The sequence below is a fragment of the Globicephala melas genome, chromosome 21 (assembly GCF_963455315.2).
Source record: "Globicephala melas chromosome 21, mGloMel1.2, whole genome shotgun sequence".
NCBI lineage: Eukaryota > Metazoa > Chordata > Mammalia > Artiodactyla > Delphinidae > Globicephala > Globicephala melas.
The window spans coordinates 10486527-10508158 of NC_083334.1; the positions used below are offsets into that span (position 1 = coordinate 10486527).

Below are 21632 nucleotides of genomic sequence, written 5' to 3' on the forward strand. Positions count from 1 at the left end.
AACACTTAGACTGGCCGTTAGGGCCAAAAGCCCCCAATGATGTGCTTTGGCATTTCACCCCCATTTCTTATCCTTAGGACTCTAACGTCTGAGATATTGGCCACTGGGTACGGAGCGACTGATCCTTTAGAGAAAACCCAGATGGCCTCTTATGACACAAGCTAACACCCGTCGGGTCTGTCTAGGTGCCGGCCTCCCCGCCCTCCTGCGATCCTCCCCAGGGGAGAGGCTTCAACACCCGCCCGCTCCGCTCCAGGGCTTCGCCTGGCCTCCCTCCGGCGGCCCTTTCTACGGGGTCACTGCCCGGTTGCGCGTTTGCGCAGAGCGCCGCCGGCTGAGGGGCTCTCGGGGGCTGAGTGTGCACCCTGGACTCGGGAGCTGTGCCCCTGGGAGGTTCCCACTTGAGGAGCCTGCAGCCTGGTGCCGGACACTCGTAACTCCAGCCCGAGCGACTCTGCAATTCCTCGCTGTCCCCGCGCCTTAGGCTGTGTCCCTGAGGATGTGCCCCTGGCCCACCACCCACCTCGATGGACACCAGATCCAAGTCACACTGTCTGGCTGACCCCGACTCGGATGCCCAGCCACTCACCACCGCCCTACCCGCCAGGTTAAACGCGGCAAAGCCACTCTGCCTGCTCCGACTCCTGTATCCCTTCATCCAAACGCGGCTTCGTCTGCTGACGACCCCGGATAGCCGCCCGCCGTCCCCGCTTCTCCGCAGCCACCGCTGGCGCCTCGCGCTGCCTGTGCGCCCCTCCTTAGCTCCCTACCCCCCCATCATCCAGATCCCGCCGCCCAGACCCGGGCTGCACACGCTGTCCATGCTCCCTCCAAGGAGTCAGAGAATTAGGGACAGACAGATGGCCAGGGAGCCTGCAGGGGGCCGAGCCCCGGCTCCAGGTGAAGCCACACAGGTGCCAGGTTCCGGGCGGAGGGAACGGCCGCCCAGGGTCGCACAGCTGCAGCAACACGCCAGGCCCTGCTTCTGCAGAGGACGGCAGCGCGTAGCCGGCCCCAGACGAGTCACCCTACCTGCTCCTTGCCGCTCTGCCACCGTCTGATCGAGCACATTCCCCTCTCTTTGCTGAGCTGGCCTGCCTCGTACCCCTGCCTGGACCACCCGGCCCTGTGCTCCCTGGAACCACCCCCACCCCGGCCTCCAGATCATCCCAGGGGCTCCGCCTGTTTCCTGCACGGAACCAGCCCAACGCTGTGCCGGAGGAGATGCCATGATTCCGGGGGCTTCGCTCCTGCACCGAAAAGTGTGGAACAGAGCCGTGATGTTCCAGAGACGTTTCTGAGTGAACACCTGCCTCAGGTAAGTGCCTTTCAAGACGTGTGAACAAATCACAAACGTCAGCAGGACGAAGATCCCAGTGAAGGAAAGGTTACTTGACAGTGCCCTTTTAAAACATCTCAAACAGTGGACACCACAACACTCACACCCAGCAGTTCTCAACTTTGTGGTCTCAGGAGCCCTTCACACTCAGAAAAGTCATCGAGCAGCCCAAACGGTTCTGGTTTACCGCCTTTATCTATGTTACGCTACGTGAGGAGTTAAAATTGAGAAAAATGTTGAATATTTTTATTAATATTCATTTAAAAAATATTTAACCTATGACATTTTGTCTCAGGTAACGTTTTATGAAAAATTACTACATTTTCCAAAACAACAAAAAAAGTGCAATTGTTTTGCACTTGGGGGAACCTGCCTCGCGTCTGGCGTGGAGACGGCGGATCCCACGTCCCAGCAGGCGTGGGTCACGCCCTGGGGCCTCCGTCCACACGTTGGGGGACGGAGAGGGACAGAGGCGAAGGATGCCCGGAATTGACAGGAACTCGCCACTGCCCGGGTGGCCCTGGGGTTCCCTGGACCGCACCGTGAGAACCACCACCCCAGCAGAACTGGCCAGCTCTGGGGCTGAGTTTTCTCGTTAAAGGACAGTCTGTTTTTTGCAGAAGCGTTTTCAGCGTGAACCACACTACCTTCAGTTCATGTTTGTGCTTTAGCTGCTGAATCTCTACCGCGCCCACCGCGTTTGCCACCAAATGTCTCATCTTTTTCTCATAGTGCTCCTTTAAGCGGGTTAGGTCATGGGAAAGCTACAGTACAAAGAGATACAAGCTTTTCACAACACGCTCTTTCCGGTGCTTTGAGACAATCTTACATTGAAAGGGCTTGAGCAGCGTCTGGTGGGTGATGTCCACACACCAAGGTCCTGCTGCCCCGGGCCCCCCCTCCTAGCCCACCGGCTCTCGAGAAATAAACACATGAGTGAGGAAGACACATCACCAGAAGACAGACTCCAGGTGAGCCAGGCTGGAGACTCTCCTATGCTGAACAAGAGAAAGTAAATGCACAGAAATATGTGGACACCGTCACGCCTTTACGTTTTGGTGAAATTAAAATGATCAAAAATGTAGAAATATATATAACATTATTCCGCTGTGTCAGCGCCAAAGCAAAGAAGCTTGAATTCAAGATTGTATCGATGGGGGAAACGATTTGGGGACGACCACGTAGATTTTTAAGTCTCCAAACTGACACAACTTTCTCTGCAGCCCACGGGGATGGGGTGAAATCTTGTAATTCAGTCCTCACGTGATCACAAACGTCTCCAATAGGCAAACCGAGGCCCCTGCTCCTTAGTGAGTGTTTCCCATGTCAGCCCGGACAAGGACACCTCAGCGATTTTTTTTATAAAATCTGAGACTATGAGGGGAGTCTTAAACGACTTACAGTGTCATCCTGGCAGCTTCTGAAATACGACTTTTTAAACTAGGAAACTTGGTACTCCTAGCACTGCCCTCGGGACGCTGCCCCACAGGACGGACGCGTGCTGGACCTGGTGAGGACTCTGCACGCACGGCCGCCCAGGGCTGGCCCTCCACCGTCTCTGCTGCTGGGCCACCCGGCCTCCTCTATCAGCATTGCTGGTGGTGCATCTGGGAACACAGGTCCAGCTGGGCGGCCGAGAGGGCGGAGTGTCCACTCAGTAATCGTGCCCACGGCTCAGGGGCCATCGCCTGACCAGCCCAGTTTGCACGTCATCTGCCAGGCCTGCTGGCGAAATTTACGAGCGTTTTAACCGCTCTCCAAGGCCCCACTGGGTGCCCCATCCTGCTGAAATCAGGCCCCGGTGCCGTATTTAAAACCCCCATTTAAACCTGGAATGCTGGACTCGGCCGTAACAAGCCAAGTGTCACCTTAGTTACCAGCTCCGTCTAAAATTACAGCTGTAGCTTCATTCGCTGGTTAAGTCTCAGCTGTAATAACTCTGGTGACAGAGACAGCTAAGTTCTGGGGAAAGCTCGTTAATGATATTGAGTAGCTGGGTTGACCACCACCAACTGGTAGAGTCTTCTTGAGTTTCAGGACAAGATTACAGACTATGCGAACCCTATGCGCCCGCAGTAATCTGTAAGCCGCACCGACGTGGAGGCCACGTCCAGGGGCCCATCGGCCTGGTCACGGGGGTGCAGGCAGGGGGAGGCGTAACTGATTGGTCCTGCCCTGACTTATCGACTCTGCTGTGATGACGAGGCACTAGCCACAGCCTCCACCAGCGTGCGGCCTGCATCTAGACCTCACACAGAAAGGCCATGGCGCGCTGACGTGACCGTGGACGGCAGTGGGAATCATCCTTTTACCAACAGCCAAAACGCCCAACGACAAGAGTATTCGGGGTGGCCAGTCACCCCTGGACACCGGACACCTCAGTGGGGTGATCTCCCTCAGCAGGGCCTCTCTCAGGTCCCCACCCTACAACCTCCAGCCCTGGAATCCACTCCTGCAACCTGGAGCTCCTTCCTGGACCCTCATCTCGGGAGCTTCACACACACACACTCCCTCCCTTTGAGGGTGCTCCTGGGCAGCTCAGCTGCTCTCGTCCTATAACATCCTTTTGTAACATGTTCTATTTTTATATCTTCCTGTTTGTGTTGAGAACACTGAGGTTCAAAACATCCCGTAAAGGACAGCAGGGCTGTGCTGTGTCCCACCCGGCCAGGCTCCATCCATGCAGCGGGCTGGGCACAGACAGCATTACGTGTACACAACACAAATATCCAGGGAATGCGTATTTACGTAAGTTATTCAAGATAGCGAACTCGCTTAGGGCCTTTGGAGGGATTTGGTTTATATAAATTTAATTTTCCCATCCTGCCGAGATTCTATTGCGTGAACTAAGGGGAGTCTTCTCTTTTGCCAACATCTAGTCCTTTTCTCAAAGCACGTAACAACAGCTTAAAAAACCACAGTTTAAAATAGTACGTGAATGAAAATGACATCTTATAGTCCCGTCCACATGTCCACGTGAGAACGTTTTATCTCTCAGGCACACACACTGGACACGTACTTGCTTTTTGTGGTCGCTGCGCAGGAAGGACTGGGGGACCCCGTTTCTGCTCTCCGAGTCGCTCTGTTCCTCGTAACTCTCAAATTCGCTCGAACTCCACCCGTACTCCAGAGAGCTGTTTCCACCTTCATCTCCATTCTCAACATCATCATAAATCATTTCATCTGAATGCATAAATGCCAAAAGGAAATTTAAAACGTAGACCCTCACTGGCTCTTGTTCTGTCTGTGCACGTTCGTCATCTGACCACATCATTGGGGGCTGGTACCTCGGAAAAGCTTGGAGGAACGGAACCTCAGGTGTGGCCGCCCCCGGAAAGGCGCTGGACTGATGGGCGTGGGGTGACAAAGCTCTGATAACCCCCCAGCCCCATCCACGTCCTGAGGACCACTGGTCTATGAGAAGCCACCACAATTATACCAAATGATGTCTTGCCCATAGAGAACTTCTGACAAAGGAAAATTTTTCTTTAGATAAATGTATGGAATAGAAACAGATTAGACATACAGACAGATTAACAGATCACAGACAGATGGATGATAGGGATATTCAAATATGAATGCAAGTGAAGCTTACTGCAAACAACTATAATTTTGGCTTTTGTGCTAAAACTAGCCCATAGTACCTATAACCTGTTACTGTATTTAAATATCTTCATCACATCAGTCATCTTAGAATTAGTGAAAAGCACATCTGTTTACGCCGCCAGATACAATGCCAAAGGCACTGCCTGCAGAGGGGACACACCGGTCTAACAGAAGAGCTATCACGTTCGGCGGGGGCACCGCCAGCCCACCTTTTGTTGCCGTTTGGTTTTTGAGACCCCAGATCAGCCCATCTGAGCTGGGAAAGGTCTACCAGGGAGGATCAATTACTCAAAAATGCATTTCAAACTTGGTTTTACAGCAACCTGCCTTTAGTCCCCACGTTATTTGCAGCAGGTACTTAAATAACTACCCCGGAGCACACTTATTCTAAGGACCTGGCTGGTTTATGTAGAAAGAGGGCCGAAGGTAAGCACGGGTCTCCTGTCATGTAGGAATCTCGGGAGGAGGCCTCCGTTAGCTGAGGCCCTAACAGTGCTGGGGACCTGACAGCGTCCAAAGCATTTGTGGGATGAATAAATGAATCCACGCAGTTTGCTGTCGGTTTTAAGAACATGTCCTCTATTAGGCTGGGAAAGTTCCCTCCTATCAGGAGTTTTTAACACTGGAAGGCACGGTACCAAGTACCTTCTAAGCGTGTATCAGGATGAGCGTATGGTCTGTGTCATTCGCCTGGTTCTGTGGGAAATGACATCTAAAGAACCAGCCAATGTTGAAAGATACCTGAACTCTGGACACAAACCTCCAGGGTTAGGATGGGCTTTGGCTTGTTTGCTGAGATGCTGCCAGACGTGGTTTCCTGACATTTCATTTGGGGTGTTCTGCATCACGCCTTTCGGGCAAAGTGGCTCTAAGTTTGTGCTAACACCCTCAGGGTCAGTTCACTTGCTCACTACTCTTTCCTGCCTTCTATGGGGTTCAGTACCCTTTTCCTTGAACTATTCCTCGAGGGTCTACGAGCCGTGAAGCTCTCCAATCTGCGTCTGAGGTTGCCCGTTTCTCTCTTGTTCAAGGACAAGACTTGGGCTGGATGTGAAGATGCGGGCTGGAACCGAGCTTTCTTCAGCACTTGGGGAACATTATCCTGCTGTCCCAGCCTGTCGAGAAGTTGCAGTTCCTCCCAGGTGACTGCGCCCTCGCTCCTGCTGCTGTTAAGATATGCACAGTGGGCTGTGCTCGGCAGTTGGAATTGTACACGCCTCGTGGCGGATTCATGCTCAACCTGCTTTGAATTCGTATTTCTACAACCCGGGAACTTACATCTGTAATTCTGGAAAATTCTTAGTAATTCCTTCTTCCATGACTTCCTGTATATCATTTATTAGAGACATGCCGGCCCTTCAAGCCTCCATGTTTCTTCCCTTTCCACTCCTATTTTTCCCATCTTTAACTCCTCCTGTTTCTTTTTAGGATAACTGAGAAAATTACCCTACCTTGAGGGCTGGGATATAAACACGTGCACACACGAAATTGTACCACACAACATCGGTGAGACACCATAACCTTACGAAACGTGATTACAGACACACAGAGCTGTGCACCTAAGGTTTCTGCCTGCCCGCCTACATCCAGAGGGAATGACGGTAAAGTGCATCTCATAAAACTCCAGCCCAGACAAAAATCAAACCTGGCTCAGAGTCTGAATTTTCTCTCGGCACGTCATCATAAATGGCTTCTTCCGGATCTGGAAGAAAAGGAAGGGGAACTTTAAACACCGACCCCGACCCAGGGAGAACGTCCTGCACTTCACGGAGCTACAGACTCCTGTGATATTACGGCTACTCGAGAAGTTAGTGTTATGGTAAGGATGACTCGTGGGGCCTTACCAAAGCATGAGCGCTGTTTTTAGGGCAGAACACTTCCTTGGGATGGAAGGACATCTCTAAACAAAGCGGTTGTGAAATGTATCCAACAGGAGTTTTACGGTCTCCAAGCCAATTTATTCCATTATTTTGCATTCAATTACACGTCTCTACATGGCTCTGTATAAACATTTTTAACTTTATGCAGTTGATGTGTTCTGATACACAAAAATTACAAAGGTGGCGTGCAGTCTCAGAAACAAAGGGACAGCTTCACTGCTGCTGTCGGGTAGGAAGCTTCAAAATCAACCGATAGCTTCATCTCATTTTTCACCCCTGCAGCTGAAACGTGGCCACACGCACGTATAAAAATGCTGAGCTTTGAGGACAAAACCTCTCAAACTGCATTATGTGAAACGTTAGCATCCTAGGAAACTGTAAGGTGTTTTCTTTAAAAAAAAAAAAAAAAAAGGAGGGATCCTCCACGGGCAGATACTCCGTGTGCGTGTCAGTGGTCCTACAGGAGAGCAATGGGGTTTGAAGTTCATGCACATATTCGTAAAAGCTCCATGCTCTACAGGGAAGCCAACCAAACTATAGGGTCCTCCGTCCTGGAACCCACGAAGGTGACTGGTTACTAAGAACGCAAGCCAAAATGACATAAATACAGCCTCGCCCTCCACTGACGTGCGGCCACCGTCCCCTCCCCACATTTCCAGGACCCAGCTGCTTCTCGTGCTGCGCTCAAGCTCCCACGTCAGAGAGGCTTGCTGTCCCGGAATAATGTTCCTCGACTGCGACCATGGTATTTGCACCCCCGTTAGGCAGTGTGGGGGGCTGTTGATGTACAGACCTTACTTTCAAATACAGCTGTTCTACTAATAAAAACGAGTCATGGGGCTTCCCTGGTGGCGCAGTGGTTGAGAGTCCGCCTGCCGATGCAGGGGACGCGGGTTCGTGCCCCGGTCCGGGAAGATGCCACATGCCGCGGAGCGGCTGGGCCCGTGAGCCATGGCCGCTGAGCCTGCGCGCCTGGAGCCTGTGCTCCGCAACGGGAGAGGCTACTGCAGTGAGAGGCCCGCGTACCGCAAAAAAAAACAAAACAAAAAAAAACGAGTCATGGGAGAACGTCAGATTTTACTTGGGAAATAAAATTGCTTGAGGATAATGAGGTGACAACTTAATCCTGTAATGATCCAGAGGTAATAGCCCCCTAGCAGAAGCATCTACTTATGCTGAGTTGTTTGTTTTGGCAATGTCATAATTAAAGCCAGAATGAAACATTCCAGGGGAGAATTTAATAATTAGGAGATTAAGATGGTTCTACCTTGTAAGTCAATCATATAAGATGATTACACAGAAATTAGTGAGCCAGTGGATAGTAAAAGGGATAATTAGAAAAGCCTCACTTTAAAAAAAATAATAAAAAACAGAATTAGCTCTGCTTTCTACACCACACATGGAACAGAAGGTCTTCTGCACCATCTGGTCAGTGGCCTGGCTGAAGCATCTACCACTCCCTCTTTAAAATGGTACCATGAGAAATCACCTCATTGGGGATCACAAGAAACAATGCCTTGTTCATGCCTCAGTCCCCAGATCTCTAACTTTTATGACAAAAACCAAGACCTGTACTAGAAAGAGTCAATCAGGAAGAGGGAGATGCTGGGATGCAGACAGCGGAGATGATCTGATGGGAGACGAAGGGACAGCTTCACGGGGCCCTGGGGAAGCATCTACGCAGTCAGCTCTGGTCAGTACTTCAGGTGAATGGACACAGGACAGGAGAATAACTGGCTGAGGCTGACAGATACGCACTGTCCCCGGGGGGCTCGGGGGTGGCCCTCCAGGCTCCCGGAGGCCGTGGTACTCACTTTCCATCCACGCTGTATTCGCCGGATCTGCAACCCACCGGGCGAGGGCACTGTCCTCCTTATGGACTGGACCTTCGCTTAAAGAAAACACACCAGAACATCAGGATGTTGAGAATCCCTCCAGTGATTAAAAAGTCACTGTGCATGCAAATTGGGCACTTTCCCAGGTAGCATTACAGGATACACCAGGTTCAAGATTTCCTCCACAACCATGGATAAATAAGTGCATTTGAATGCCTACCACACACACACCACATGTCTAGCACAGCATCCAGTGCAACGAGACATGAAGAAATGCAGTCCCTGTCCCAAGAGGCCTGACTCGTCCTCCTGTTTCTCAGATCTTGCAGAGGGTCCACTATGTGCCCCAAAGGATGCTGGGTTGTACGGACACACCCAAGTGAGACTTGGGCCTCTCAGTTCCAGCAACAGGGCAGACTTCAGTACAGCACTTTCAATATTGGATAGAAAAACCAGGCAGGAGATCAATAAGGAAACAGAGGATGTAAACAGCGCTACCGACCAACTGGACCCACCAGACCTCTACAGAACACACCCCCCACCAGGCTTAAGAGCTACAATTATAAAACTCTCAGAAGTAAAGGATGAAAAAGCTTCAGGACACTGGTCTTGCCAATGATTTATTGGACAGGACACCAAAAACACAGGAAATAATATGAAAAAATAGATAAACGGGGCTTCAACAAAATTAAAAACTTTTGTGCCTCAAAGGACACTACCAAGAGAATGAAAAGACAACCCACAGAAAGGGAGAAAATTCATGAATCACTTATCTGATAGGGGTTTAATATTGAGCCTATATAAAAAAATACCTACAACCGGGGCTTCCCTGGTGGCGCAGTGGTTGAGAGTCCGCCTGCCGATGCAGGGGACACGGGTTCGTGCCCCGGTCCGGGAAGATCCCACGTGCCACGGAGCGGCTGGGCCCGTGAGCCATGGCCGCTGGGCCTGCGCGTCCGGAGCCTGTGCTCCGCAACGGGAGAGGCCACAACATTGAGAGGCCCGCGTACCGCAGGAAAAAAAAAAAAACCTACAACCCAACAACAACAAACCCAATTCAAAAATGGGCAAAAGGACTTGAATAACATTTCTCCAAAGAAGACATGCAAATGGCCAATAAGCACATGAAAAGATGCTCAACATCATTAGTCATCAAGGAAACACAAATCAAAACCACCACGAGGTACCACTTCACACTCACCAGGATGGCGATGATTTTGAAAAGCAGGAAATACGTTTAGTAAGCTTGGAAAAATTGGAGCCCTCACACACAGCCAGTGGGAATGTAAAATGGTGCAGCTGTGATGGAAAAAAGTTTGGCTGTTCCTCAGGAAGTTAAACATAGGATTACTGTGTGATCCAGCAATTCCACTCCTAGGTATGTACCCAAAGGAATTGAGAGCAGGGACCTGAACAGATACCTGTACACCAACGTTCACAGCAGCGTTATTTACAGTAGCCAAAAGGTGCAAATGACCAAGTGTCCATCAGTAGATGGGTAGATAAACAAAATGTGGTATATACACACAATGGAATATTACTGAGCCTTAAACAGGAAGGAAATTCCAACATACACTGCAATACGGATGAACCTGGAAAACACGATGCCGAGTGAAATGAACCAGACACAAAAGGACAAATACTGTACAATTCCAATTATATGAGTTACCTAGAGTAGGCAAATTCATAGAGATGGAATGCAGAATAAAGGTTACAGGAGCTGGGAAGAGGGGGGATTGTGGGTAGGGTTTCTGTTCGAGACGATGAAAAAGTTTCAAAAGTAGATAGTGGTGATGATTGCACAACAATGTAAATGTATTTAATGCCACCAGATTTTAAACTTTAAAATGGTTAAAATGGCAAATTTTATGGTATATATTTTTGCCACAATTTTAAAACGAATAATGCAATATACCAAAACCCACAGAATGGTCCACTTTAAATAAGTGAAATGTACTATGGTATGGGAATTATAACTCGATAGAGCCGTTTAAAAACAAAAAAATAAACACACCTACCATGCACCAAGCATGTTCCCATGCTAGGGGGTAGGTGCTCTAAGACTTGGTAAAACCTGGTCTTTGTCTTTGAAGAATTCAATCTAGTAGCAGAAAGGGACACAGAAATAACAGTGAGAGCACAAAGCAGAGCACAATGCAGGTGCGTGCACACAGCTCTGGAAGCACAGAGGAGGACAGTTTCATGAAACGAGACATTTAAGCTGGGTTTTGAAGGGTGAGTAGGAGTTTGCCTAGGGGAGGGGATTTTCCTGGGAATTTCAAGCAGATGCAACAGCATTTGTGAAGGCAAGTGGCGTGAAAGAAAGACTTATAATCAAGTTAGTTTCAAGAATTGTAGATGAAAGCTGGGTTAGACAAAGTTAAAGATCCTTTCTCCCCCTCGGGATTCTGAGAACCTTTACAAGGTTAAGTACTCTGAACGTCTCTGGCAGGGAGACGGGAGTGGCGCGTCATCCAGCTCTCTGTGGCTGTGGACCCGCAGTTTTCTCTTTTTCTGCAAAGCATAATGTTAACGTCTTAAAGAGTCCTGGTGTTCAGGAAGACCCGATCTGGGGTCCCTGGGTGAGAGGGGAGAGGGTACGGAGGACAGAAGGACCACGGGGTGGGGGAGGGGCCTGGGCAGTAAGAGCCTCGGAATCACTGCGCACGACGTTTCAGGAGAAGGTCAGGGACTCAGAACATCCACGGAATTAGTAAAGATACCTGTTTGTTGGATCCTCAGAACTCAAGGAATTCAACTGGCTGTCTTCTGCTCCTTCCTGTGTCTCTGCCAGGAAAAAGAAGAAGTTCACATTGTCTTACGCCCGAAAGAAATGTTGAGGAAGTTGCTTTTTATCCTCAAAATGGTTTCATATTTTCCTTTCTTATCAATGAGAGGTTTACCTTATTGTGAAGATGATCAACCGACAGATTTAAGATTTTCAGTTTTTAGATCAAACGTATTCAAAATAGGATTATGATGAAGAGTGACACCCAAAGGTCTTATGAAACTACCTGAAATAAAACGGTGCCCAAAGAAACCAAGCTAGAGAAACACCCTAATTATCTCCTGTTTCTTAAGTTTTCATGGGAATTTGCAATTGTGATTTACTTGAAAATGTGTCTACATGACAAGCTCAAAAGATTCTCAAGAAAGAAGTACTGAAGTTGGTGATATCTGACAACCAAACTCCCTGTTTTCCTCAACTGTCTTAACTGGGAAGGAAAGAACCCTCTTACTGAAATTTCACACAAATATGTCCTGCTCATGCTTCTGTGACGCCAATGTCCTCGGGGCTACTCCTGCCCATCAGGACGTCCACACCAGGGACAGTCCTCACGGTGCGTCCCAGCACAGAACATGGAAGCAGAGCAGGTGAGAGAAGGGAAAACTCAGCCGAGATGCCTTTACTGGGCTCATTCTGAACAGAACCGACTGCACTTCTCCAGAGGAGGGATGGTTTGTGTCTTCAGCTGCCCTCCTGACCTGGACGTGCAGGGGGTGGGAGGCGAGGAGGGAGTGGCAACTGCCCACGGGCTTCGGCCGGGACGACGGTGAGCTGCACACTCGGGCCCCGGCTGCTCCCACAAAGCACCGCAGCCTGCGCAGCTTATGAACAACCTGGAGGCTGGACGCGCAAGGTCAAGGCGCTGGCAGGTGCGGTGTCTGCTGAGGTCCCTCAGCATAGGTCCCTCTATGAGGTTCATAGACCATCTTCTCTGCGTCCTCACTTGGAGGAAGGGCTGGGGGCTCTCTGGGGTCCTTTATCAGGGCCCTGAACCTATGCGTGGGGGTCCATCCTCATGACCTCATCACTCCTGACACCGTCACCTTGGGGGTTAGGTTTCAACATGTGACTTTCGGGGAGACACACACTCTCCCTTTAAACCTAAAAACTGAAGCCCTGCAGAAACAGCTGATGCTGAAACAATGCAGCCAAGGGGCATCTGCGAAGATGACGGAGGCGGCTGTGTAAACCACGTCCTCGAAGCTACACGCCTGCTTCTTCCCGCTAAGTGGAGGTGAAAGCCGTGACTCACTGAACCAAAACCCCAGTCACGGAGCTGGGCCCCCTCAGCACCCCGGCCCCCGACAGCCAATATCACAGGTACGGGGACAGGCTCCCTGCACCTGCCCGGCTTCCTGAGGAACCTCCTGATTCTCCCGACTCCTGCCCCTCTCCCGGGTCCTCATTGTGCCTGCTACACACGCACGCACACGCACACACACGCCCCAGGTGGGCCGTCTGCCCTGAGAGACGGAGAGCACCTTCTGCCCTCCCCCCAACCCCGCCGCCCCGCCAGGTGAGGCACAGGTGTGGCAGCGCTACCTTCGGGGCCCACGGGGGTGAGGGCAGGGCTGGAGTAGGCAGGCAGCAGCAGGGGCAGGCCGGAGGGCACGGCGTAGCCGCAGGGCACAGGCACCGAGTACCCGCTGGGCACGTGCAGGCCCCCGCCCTCCCCCTCGGCCTCCGGGTCCGGAGGCGGCGGCTGGTCCTCATGGAGGGGCGTGATGTCGATGACGGAGTAGGGGTTGACTCTCGTCGGGACCCCGGGTCTCAGCGGTTCCGCCAGGGCGTCTGTGTCTGCTCCCGTGCCATTTTCGTGTCCTGAGGGTGAGAGGAGCCCGTGGCAGACACCCGGCCGTCAAGGGCACGGCCGACACACCCCAGGCCTGGAAGCACTGTCCTTTGGGGCATCGGTGGGGTCAGCGCGACCTCGGAGGCGGGGCACGCAGCCTGGCTGAGCCCAGGGAGGCTCCTCCAATGAGGCGAATGGGTGACACGCTGCCAGAAGCGGGGGGGTCACTAACCACGTGGAGAGGTGGGGACGGTCCCAATCGGTGAGTGAATAAAAGTCACCAACTCCACCCCCAAATTTTAAAATATAAATTAAACTTCTACATTTCATCTCAAACAGCATTATTTTGAAAAAATGTTTTATGCAACACAGTGACAAACTGGTGAGGCCATTTTTATTAGAAAATAACAATACCTGTTTCCTCCAAAATATAAATAGAAAGGTAGGTAGACAAGACTGAAAATCACGGAAAATAGAAAACAAATAAGAGAATCTCGGCCAAACTTGAGTTAAGTCATTTCAGTTCACATCGTATCACAGAAACATCACACATCTCGGGCTCCCGGACCCCACCTTCCCCAGGACGTTCCAACCCACAGGTGGGCCGGCTGGTCCCTGGGTGGCCCGAGGACGCACCTGATCCGGCCGCGGTGCTGGTGGCGGGGATGGTGGTGTTGGCGGCGGGGATGGTGGTGTTGGCCGCGGGGCTGTCTGCTCCCGTGTCCCGGGCCTCGGGGGCGCCCGGAGCCCGTCTGTCTGCTTCTGGAGCTTCATCTACGCCGTCGAGATCCAGCTGTTCCCCCTCCTCTTCCTCATTGTTGTTAGTGTCGTACTTGACTTCATTCTCTGAAGTTTAAAGTAACGTAAACCACAGTATTAGCGTTACCGGGAAAACGGCCTCCACGCTCCAAAACACACCGCAGCCAAAGTCAGCCAGCGATGACCACCCAGATGGGCACCCGGAGGTGCTGGCGGCGCCAGGACACGCCCTCCCCGCATCCCCCGCCGGGCCGGCCCACTGCCTATTTTTTTTTTTTTAGGGTACGCGGGCCTCTCACTGTTGTGGCCTCTCCCGTTGCGGAGCACAAACTCCGGATACGCAGGTTCAGCGGCCATGGCTCACGGGCCCAGCCGCTCCGCGGCATGTGGGATCTTCCCGGACCGGGGCACGAACCCGCGTCCCCTGCATCGGCAGGCGGACTCCCAACCACTGCGCCACCAGGGAAGCCCTGACCCACTGCCTTTCTACTGGGGAGAGTTCGTGCCATCAGGCTTTGGGGCAGCGATCTGGCTTTCCTCTCAAAAGGACCCACAACTCACAGTCTGGAAAGAAAAAAGCAGGAGAGACAGAAAGGAAGAGAAAAAGCACTTCCCACACTTTACACCTGGACTGAGAACCCCATTCGTAAAAATCAACTTGGAATAACATTAAATAAACCACCAGGCGAGGAGCAACGTGTAACTCAGAAGTTCCTACGCGATCAGTATGATTTCATCCCTTCTGTTCATGCCGGCGGGCTGCGTACCGTCCTCACGGTTAAAATCCACAGCTGTGAGCTACCTGTGTCACCTTGGTCATGAGAATTCTTTCCAACACTGCTTTCTTTGGGGGAAAGTGAGAGGGGATGCAAGGATTTGCTGATATAAGGGTTTTTACATGACAAACAATAAGATCCCTCATGCAGACTTTTAAAAGAAAAAAAAAAAAAGTCAGTTGAATTTAAAGGATCAGAACATTGTTCCTGCCATAATCTCAAATCACTAGGGGGTGACTTTCTTTAAAAATCTTTTTCAGGAAAAAAAAATGCACATGCTGGAATTAAAATGTGAAATGGCATTAAAATCCTCTGTGTCTATCTGAGTTTTCTCTACATTATGTATATAAATACTAAATAAATTACACTTACAAATGTTTTGTTCTAAAAAGAAATGGGTGAAGGTGGTCACGGGAGAGCCTGTGTCTCAGGTCCCACGGCTCATGTTTCATTCTGTCCCCTCCCAGATATTTTAGAGCCCATTTAGTGCGAGATATTGTAAAGCTTTTTTCTAACAATTTTCATAAATTCACTTGTAGGTATATTTTATCTAATTCTCAAAGTCTGGCAGTTGTGCGATATAATCTCAAACAAGAGGTTTGACAAGAGAAAACCCCAGCATGTAGTTCGGAGTCCGTGCTGTCGAGAATCTCAACACTGCCCGGCATGATTTGTTGTTACTAAGTCAAAACATAAGCTACTTTTTCCCCTTCACTTTTGTCAGGGTATTTAATTGGTATTATTTCCCTGTCACGTGTATTTGGCAAACGTGAATTTAAGGAAATGATGACAACTGTATTTAGAAAACGTTCTGGAAAATTTTATTTTTCTGTCTCAGAGATTTTTTTTTATTTTTTTTATTTTTTTTTGAGGTACGCGGGCCTCACTGCTGTGGCCTCTCCCGTTGCGGAGCACAGGCTCCGGACGCGCAGGCTCAGCAGCCATGGCTCACGGGCCCAGCCGCTCCGCGGCATGTGGGATCTTCCCGGACCGGAGCACGAACCCGTGTCCCCTGCATCGGCAGGCGGACTCTCAACCACTGCGCCACCAGGGAAGCCCTGTTTCAGAGATTTTTTGCTCTAATATGTGTTCGCCGGTTTACTTCAGTGAATAAACTGAGTACCTAATGATTTAGCGAAAAAAAGGAGAGAAAGAGGCAGCAGCTGCAGGGAAAGCGGGGTGGGGTGGGGGAGGGAATCCATCAGTCCCAGCCCAGCCCGGGAGCCCGCAACTCCTGGCAGAAGTTAGGACCAAAGGCCACAGTCCACACAACTGACCAGGAACCCCGGGAATCAGGATGGGCTGGCTGGGGTCCCTGGCACTCCCAGTGGGAGAGCGCTGGCCGCAGGGGTCATCCCTCCTCTGTGAGCAGACAACCCTCCAGGACAGCTGAAAACCCATTAACACCTTTTAAAGATATGCCACAAATTAACACATTAAGGGAAAAAAATAAAAGAGTATTTGTAAATTCAGAGATCAGAGCTAGGCATGTTGTTCCTGGGGCTTGTAAGACCATAGCTGATTATAATATGCAAGCTGAACCCGAGATATGCTTCTCTTTATTTCAAATGAAGGCATTTGTTTCTTAATTCCTCTTACTGTTATGAAGGAGAGCTTTAAGAAGCAACAGGCTGCATACAGCCCCACCAACAAGGGGCTATTCACAGCCCGTCCTCTGCTGCCTCTAGGCTCTGCGTGTCACAGCTGGGACCAGGTCCCAGGGCAGCAGGGTGGCGGAACAATGCCGCCCCCTGTCACCCGCTGGCATGCCACCCGCTGTCCTTCACTTCTGCCCGAGCTCGTCACCGTCACCGGGCACCTGGTGAGGACTGTCCCGAAGCAGCAGGAACATGGTGACATTGCTGACTTGCTTTCCCCACCATGATTCACTTTTCTTTTGTTTTGCTATTAATTATAGAAAAGCTTTAGCTGGTAGTGACTTTACCATCATCAAAGTGTTGAGTTCTGCATCCTGAGACATCCTGGACCATCTTGTAATACAGTGTTTACATCCCGGAGCATCTTCTAACTTGACTCTCTGAGACCCTCCAGGGGCCCCGCCTCTAAGAGTTTTATGGATGTTACCTCCTGAGGGCGGGGCTGCTCCAGCTGTTATCCCAAAGGAGAAGGAAACCGAGGCCTGGAGAGATGCACACATACCCCCGGTCATCCGCTCGCGCACCTCAGGGAGCACGCTCAAACCCGAGCAGCTGTGTGCAAAACCCACGAAGCCGCGGGCTTCTCCGCCACACCCCACCTCCTCCCAAATCCCACTTTACCCGGACGATTTGACTTGTCGCCAAGGAAGCTTCTGGAAAAGGCACAGGTGCCTGATGACAGGTAACGATGGACATGGATAGCGTTACCTCACCTGAACACGTTATGACACTGTGCACAGGACACTATGCAGCCACTGAGAATGACAGCTGTGAAAGCTATGTGGTGACACGGAAAATACTTGTAAAGTTTCAAGTATGACATAAAAATGTATACTCAACAATCTTAAAAATGTAAATTCAATGGCTGCAATGATGCAGAAAAGAAATATGAAGGAAAAGACAGAGAACAGATGAAAACATAAGTGTCCCAGTGGTGCTGGGGAGAACGGACCTCAGTGATGTCCAGCCCCTCTGTCATGTTCAAGGGAATTTTTTTTTTTTAAGATTTAATTTTATTTATTTTTGGCTGCGTTGGGTCTTTGTTGCTGTGCATGGACTTTCTCTAGTTGCGGCGAGTGGGGGCTACTCTTTGCTGCGGTGCTCGGGCTTCTCCATGCGGTGGCTTCTCTTGTTGCGGAGCACAGGCTCTAGGCATGCGGGCTTCAGTAGCGGCACGCAGGCTCAGTAGTTGTGGCTCACGGGCTCTAGAGCGCAGGCTCAGTAGTTGTGGCGCACGGGCTTAGTTGTTCCACGGCACGTGGGATTTTCCTGGACCAGGGCTCGAACTCGTGTTCCCTGCATTGGCAGGTGGATTCTTATCTACTGTGCCACCGGAGAAGTCCCTCAAGGGAATTTTTAAGAGGACAGTTTCATTTTCACAATGGGGGAAATTATACCTAAAGCATCACTGAATCATCAAAAATGATGCCAGGCTATTATCCCCATTGCTAATCGTCACAAGAGTTAACTACCCAGAAAATCTTGTATCAGAGTATAATCATGTTTAAGGCATGGTACTAACATGTTTAAATCGTGGTCTTAGCCCTGGGCTGTCAACCAGGAAACAGCCATCAGCCCGGGGAGATGGAGCTGGTCCTCTCCCGGCATCCTCAACACCCCACGTCGGTGGGACCTCCCCAGGCTCCCCAGAGGAAACCTCCCAGGCGGCTCATGTAGAAGGTGGTCCACGTAGAAGGTCCCACCTTCTCCCAGCTGCGAGTCACCTCCCAGCTAAGAGGGGCCCTGCCTGGGGACAGGGTCGGGGGAATCACCCGTGAACAGCCTGGCAGGACTGGCTGTGCCCCGGGAGCGACAGGCCTTGCCGGTGAGACTCGCTCGCGACCGTGAAGACAGCAGGCGAGCAGGGCCCAGGAGCACCTGGTGCTGGAGCAGCAAGGGGTGGGGGGGGCAAGCGGGCCACTGCGGGGAGAGGACGGACGGCGCTCGTGGGAAAGGGCGGTGAACTCTGCTCGGCCCTCAGCGCCCCTCCAGCCCCCCGAGGGACCCTTCGCTCTCTGCACCCGTCCTCTTCCGTCTTTATTGAGGCATGAGTGACACATAAAAACTGTGTATTTATGACGCAGGACTGGATGATTTGATCCACCTGTGCTCTGTGAAATCATCACCGCAATCAGCCTCCACCCCACACAGGTACCGTCTTCTCTCTTCTCTGCTTTTCCCGCCGGCAGAACATGTAAGCTGCCCTCTCAGCAGACAGGCCTGAGCATCTCATCCCTGCGGCTGGACCTCGGACGCGGCCTCCTGCCAGCTGAGTCCCCGCACAGGCCTGGCTGCCACCTCGCGGTGCCCAGGCGTCTGGCCATGCGCTCTGGGCCGAGGTCTGTCCCAGGCTTGCAGGCCCGCCCGCCAGGACGCGGTGCTGCTGGGCCAGGCCCTCTCCTCCCGGACCAAGCGCAGAGGTGCCTCCGGGGGTGAAGGTGGACGGGTGTTTCTGCAGAGCTCGGGGCGTGACTGGGAGGCCGAGCCCCTGGGGGTGGGCACCGGCGGACACCGGGCGTTTGCCGAGAGCTGGGCGGGAAGGCGTGGCCTCCTCTGCGGAAAGCAGACCCTGTGTCCTGGAAGGACAACGCACCTGCCACCAGGTTTGAGCAGCGCGCACGTCACCCACAGTCCTAAAAACCAGGTGCAGGTGCTTCTGGGCCTGCCTTTTGTATTCTGATGCCCCCAATAGCCGACGCCCCCTGAGCACCTCGGAGCCCGGCAGCTCCCTATCCTGCGTGGGTGCCGAGGGTGCTGGTGCCCCATGGAAACAGCGAAACGGCACAGAAGACAGCGATGGCTGGTTTCAGTGAAAGGCCAGGAAGGAAAGGGCGGGAGGGCAGTCGGGGGGTAGGAGGGAGCCCACTGCCCGGGCCACACTCGGGAGCGTGCGGCCAGCACCAGGAGACGGCCCAGCGCACAGGGGGCCGTGGGGACCCCAGGCCTGTCCCCGAGAGGCCACGCTGCCCGGCATCGTCTGGGCATCACCTCCTTGACGGGGATGAAAAGTGGTGAGCGGTGTTGGTCTGTCTCGCTTTCAGTTCAAACAGTCAAAGTCGGGTCTAGCCTGGAAGACCTCAAAGGCCAGCCACTCACACTCAGATCAAACTGCGGGCCAGAAACAGGCCCCGGAACCCCTGGCAGACCTGGAGGGAGCCGACAAGGAGGCTGCCTTAAGCTCCGCTGGCAGGTGGCCAGTGGCCGCAGGGTTCGGCCTAAATCTCGTCTCTGAAGTGGGCCGTCACCCCCCTTACCACCTCCAGGGGGTTCTGATGGGTCGGGTGAAAGTAAACACAGGAGACCCTAGACACTGGTGTGGGCACCGCAGGGATGGGTGGAGGGGCTCGGCCAGGACCCCCAGGCCTCCGCCCCCTAGGGCCTGGGTAGACCCTCCTCCCTCCCAGGAGCTCCTAGCCCAGGCCCCACCCCAGAGGCCGCGGGTTAGTGATGCCCAGAGCATGGAGCCTGGGAAACAGCCCCAATTCACCTGCCCCGCCACCGGCCTGCAACCTGTTACCTTCCCGGGCGGGAGCCGGCGGGCCCGGCTGGTCCATGCTGCCGCGTCCACCTCGCTCCTGGGCTCGGAGGATCCGGGACCTGCGAGGATGAAACAGGCTGTCAGGGCCGGGGGGAGGGTGGCCCCAGACGCCTCTGGGCACCCCGCCGACAGCCTGAGAGAAGGAAAATGCAGATTCCATCCATAGCCGCAGCGAAAGATCTAAGGATGTGAGGACCGCAAACCGCCTCGAAATAACACTCAGGGCAAAGCCAGATGGAGACCGCCGGTGTCTTGACGTCACCTTGAATTGCAGCCAGGGGTTGATTTTTGCAGCTGGATTCAATGGCCGGACCCGGCCCGGCCCAGGACGCCTTGATTCTCTGCTTAATTTCACACATGTTCTAAGGGGAGAAATGGACACGCAAGTCCAATGGTTTTTCTTCCTCCTTCAACTAAATCTTTAACAGTTCTGAGTGAAGGATTAGTTTCTGAGGATGAAGGAGGAGGCTGACCGTTTCCACAAGCCCTTTCGAGCCAGCGGGTCAGTAAACCCTTGGGTCCGGGCCGGATGCCTGCATCCTGCTTTGTTTCCTTTCTCTTTTCTGCTCTTCCTGTTTCCTCGCACGCTGGTCTAAGAATGAGCGTGAACCGCCAGGCCGTGAGAAGGCTGGTCCCACACCCCTCAGCATCCTGTGAACCAAGGTCTCTGGTTATGGGTGTTGACACCACCAACACCTGCCTGGATTCTTCCAGAATGGTCGCAGGAAAGCAAACCTCACTCGGGAAGCCGCACTTTGCAGAAGCACCTTCCCGGTTCTCAGGGTCCCAGATGAGGCCCAGGGAAGCCCCTCAGTGACACCCTAGCCCCACGGACGACACACCACATTCAGTGACGCCAACCGAGGCAGTTCACCCTCTCAGAGAGAAACTGCAGTGCGGTTTCCAAACCATTTACGACAGACACGTTCAGACCACAAGGGTCAGGGAACTCGAGTCCCGGAGAACCTGGAACAGTAAGCGGACGACCAAACCTTTCTCCACGGGGAGACATGCCGGCTCCTGAGAGCGAACGTAAAATGACTGCTTCCGTTTCAGTCAACAAACCCTCAACCAACACCTCCCACATCCTGGTCTGCGAAGTCACAACAAGGGGACACGCATGCACACGTGCACGGCCATGTGACCGAGGTGTGTGCACACGCACACACGCTCACACGCGTGCACACACATGCACAGAGGTGAGTGCGCACACACGCTCATACGTGCACACACATGCACAGAGGTGAGTGCACACACGTGCTCACACATGTGTACACACATGCACACAGAGGTGAGTGCATGTGTGCAAGTGCACACACACACACACACACACACACACATGGAGGCCCGGGGGCTGCAGGGAAGGAACAGGAGGGAGGACAGGAGGATTTGGAGCCTCAGAAGCACACAGAACCGGGGCGACGTCCGCTGCCGTGTCCTCTCCCAAGAAGTAAATCAAAATACCCGAGTGCGAATTTAACATCCCATTGGATTCACATCGGCTTCGTGTGGTGCCAGGTCAGCAGTGACATGACACAGACACACGGACCGCATCCACGGTGCTGTGCCTTAGGTGACGCCCAAGAAGGAAGCAGGTGGGGCCGCTGGGCGGCCCTGGACCCGGTGCCAGGACCCCACAGGCACTGCTGGGCAGGACAGAC

General features: G+C 52.5%; 1 protein-coding gene across 7 annotated transcripts in view; it reads right to left on the reverse strand.

The window, feature by feature from the left end:
• ARHGEF10 (Rho guanine nucleotide exchange factor 10) overlaps window positions 1-21632 on the reverse strand; it is an 88545-nt gene that overhangs the window by 52781 nt on the left and 14132 nt on the right. For 3 of the 7 annotated variants that reach the window (XM_060291402.1, XM_060291401.1, XM_060291406.1), the window contains exons 2-9: window positions 19921-20030; window positions 13877-14086; window positions 12991-13269; window positions 11384-11447; window positions 8640-8716; window positions 6591-6647; window positions 4359-4522; window positions 1987-2103 (exon numbers count right to left, since the gene is read on the reverse strand). In XM_060291402.1, the coding sequence (XP_060147385.1) occupies window positions 1987-2103; window positions 4359-4522; window positions 6591-6647; window positions 8640-8716; window positions 11384-11447; window positions 12991-13269; window positions 13877-14086; window positions 19921-19987 (1035 nt within the window). In that variant the 5' untranslated portion in view covers window positions 19988-20030. Of the gene's footprint in view, window positions 1-1986; window positions 2104-4358; window positions 4523-6590; window positions 6648-8639; window positions 8717-10678; window positions 11060-11383; window positions 11448-12990; window positions 13270-13876; window positions 14087-19920; window positions 20031-21632 lie in introns of those variants that run through there. The other 4 variants (XM_060291403.1, XM_060291407.1, XM_060291404.1 and 1 more) reach the window with 4 other exon arrangements.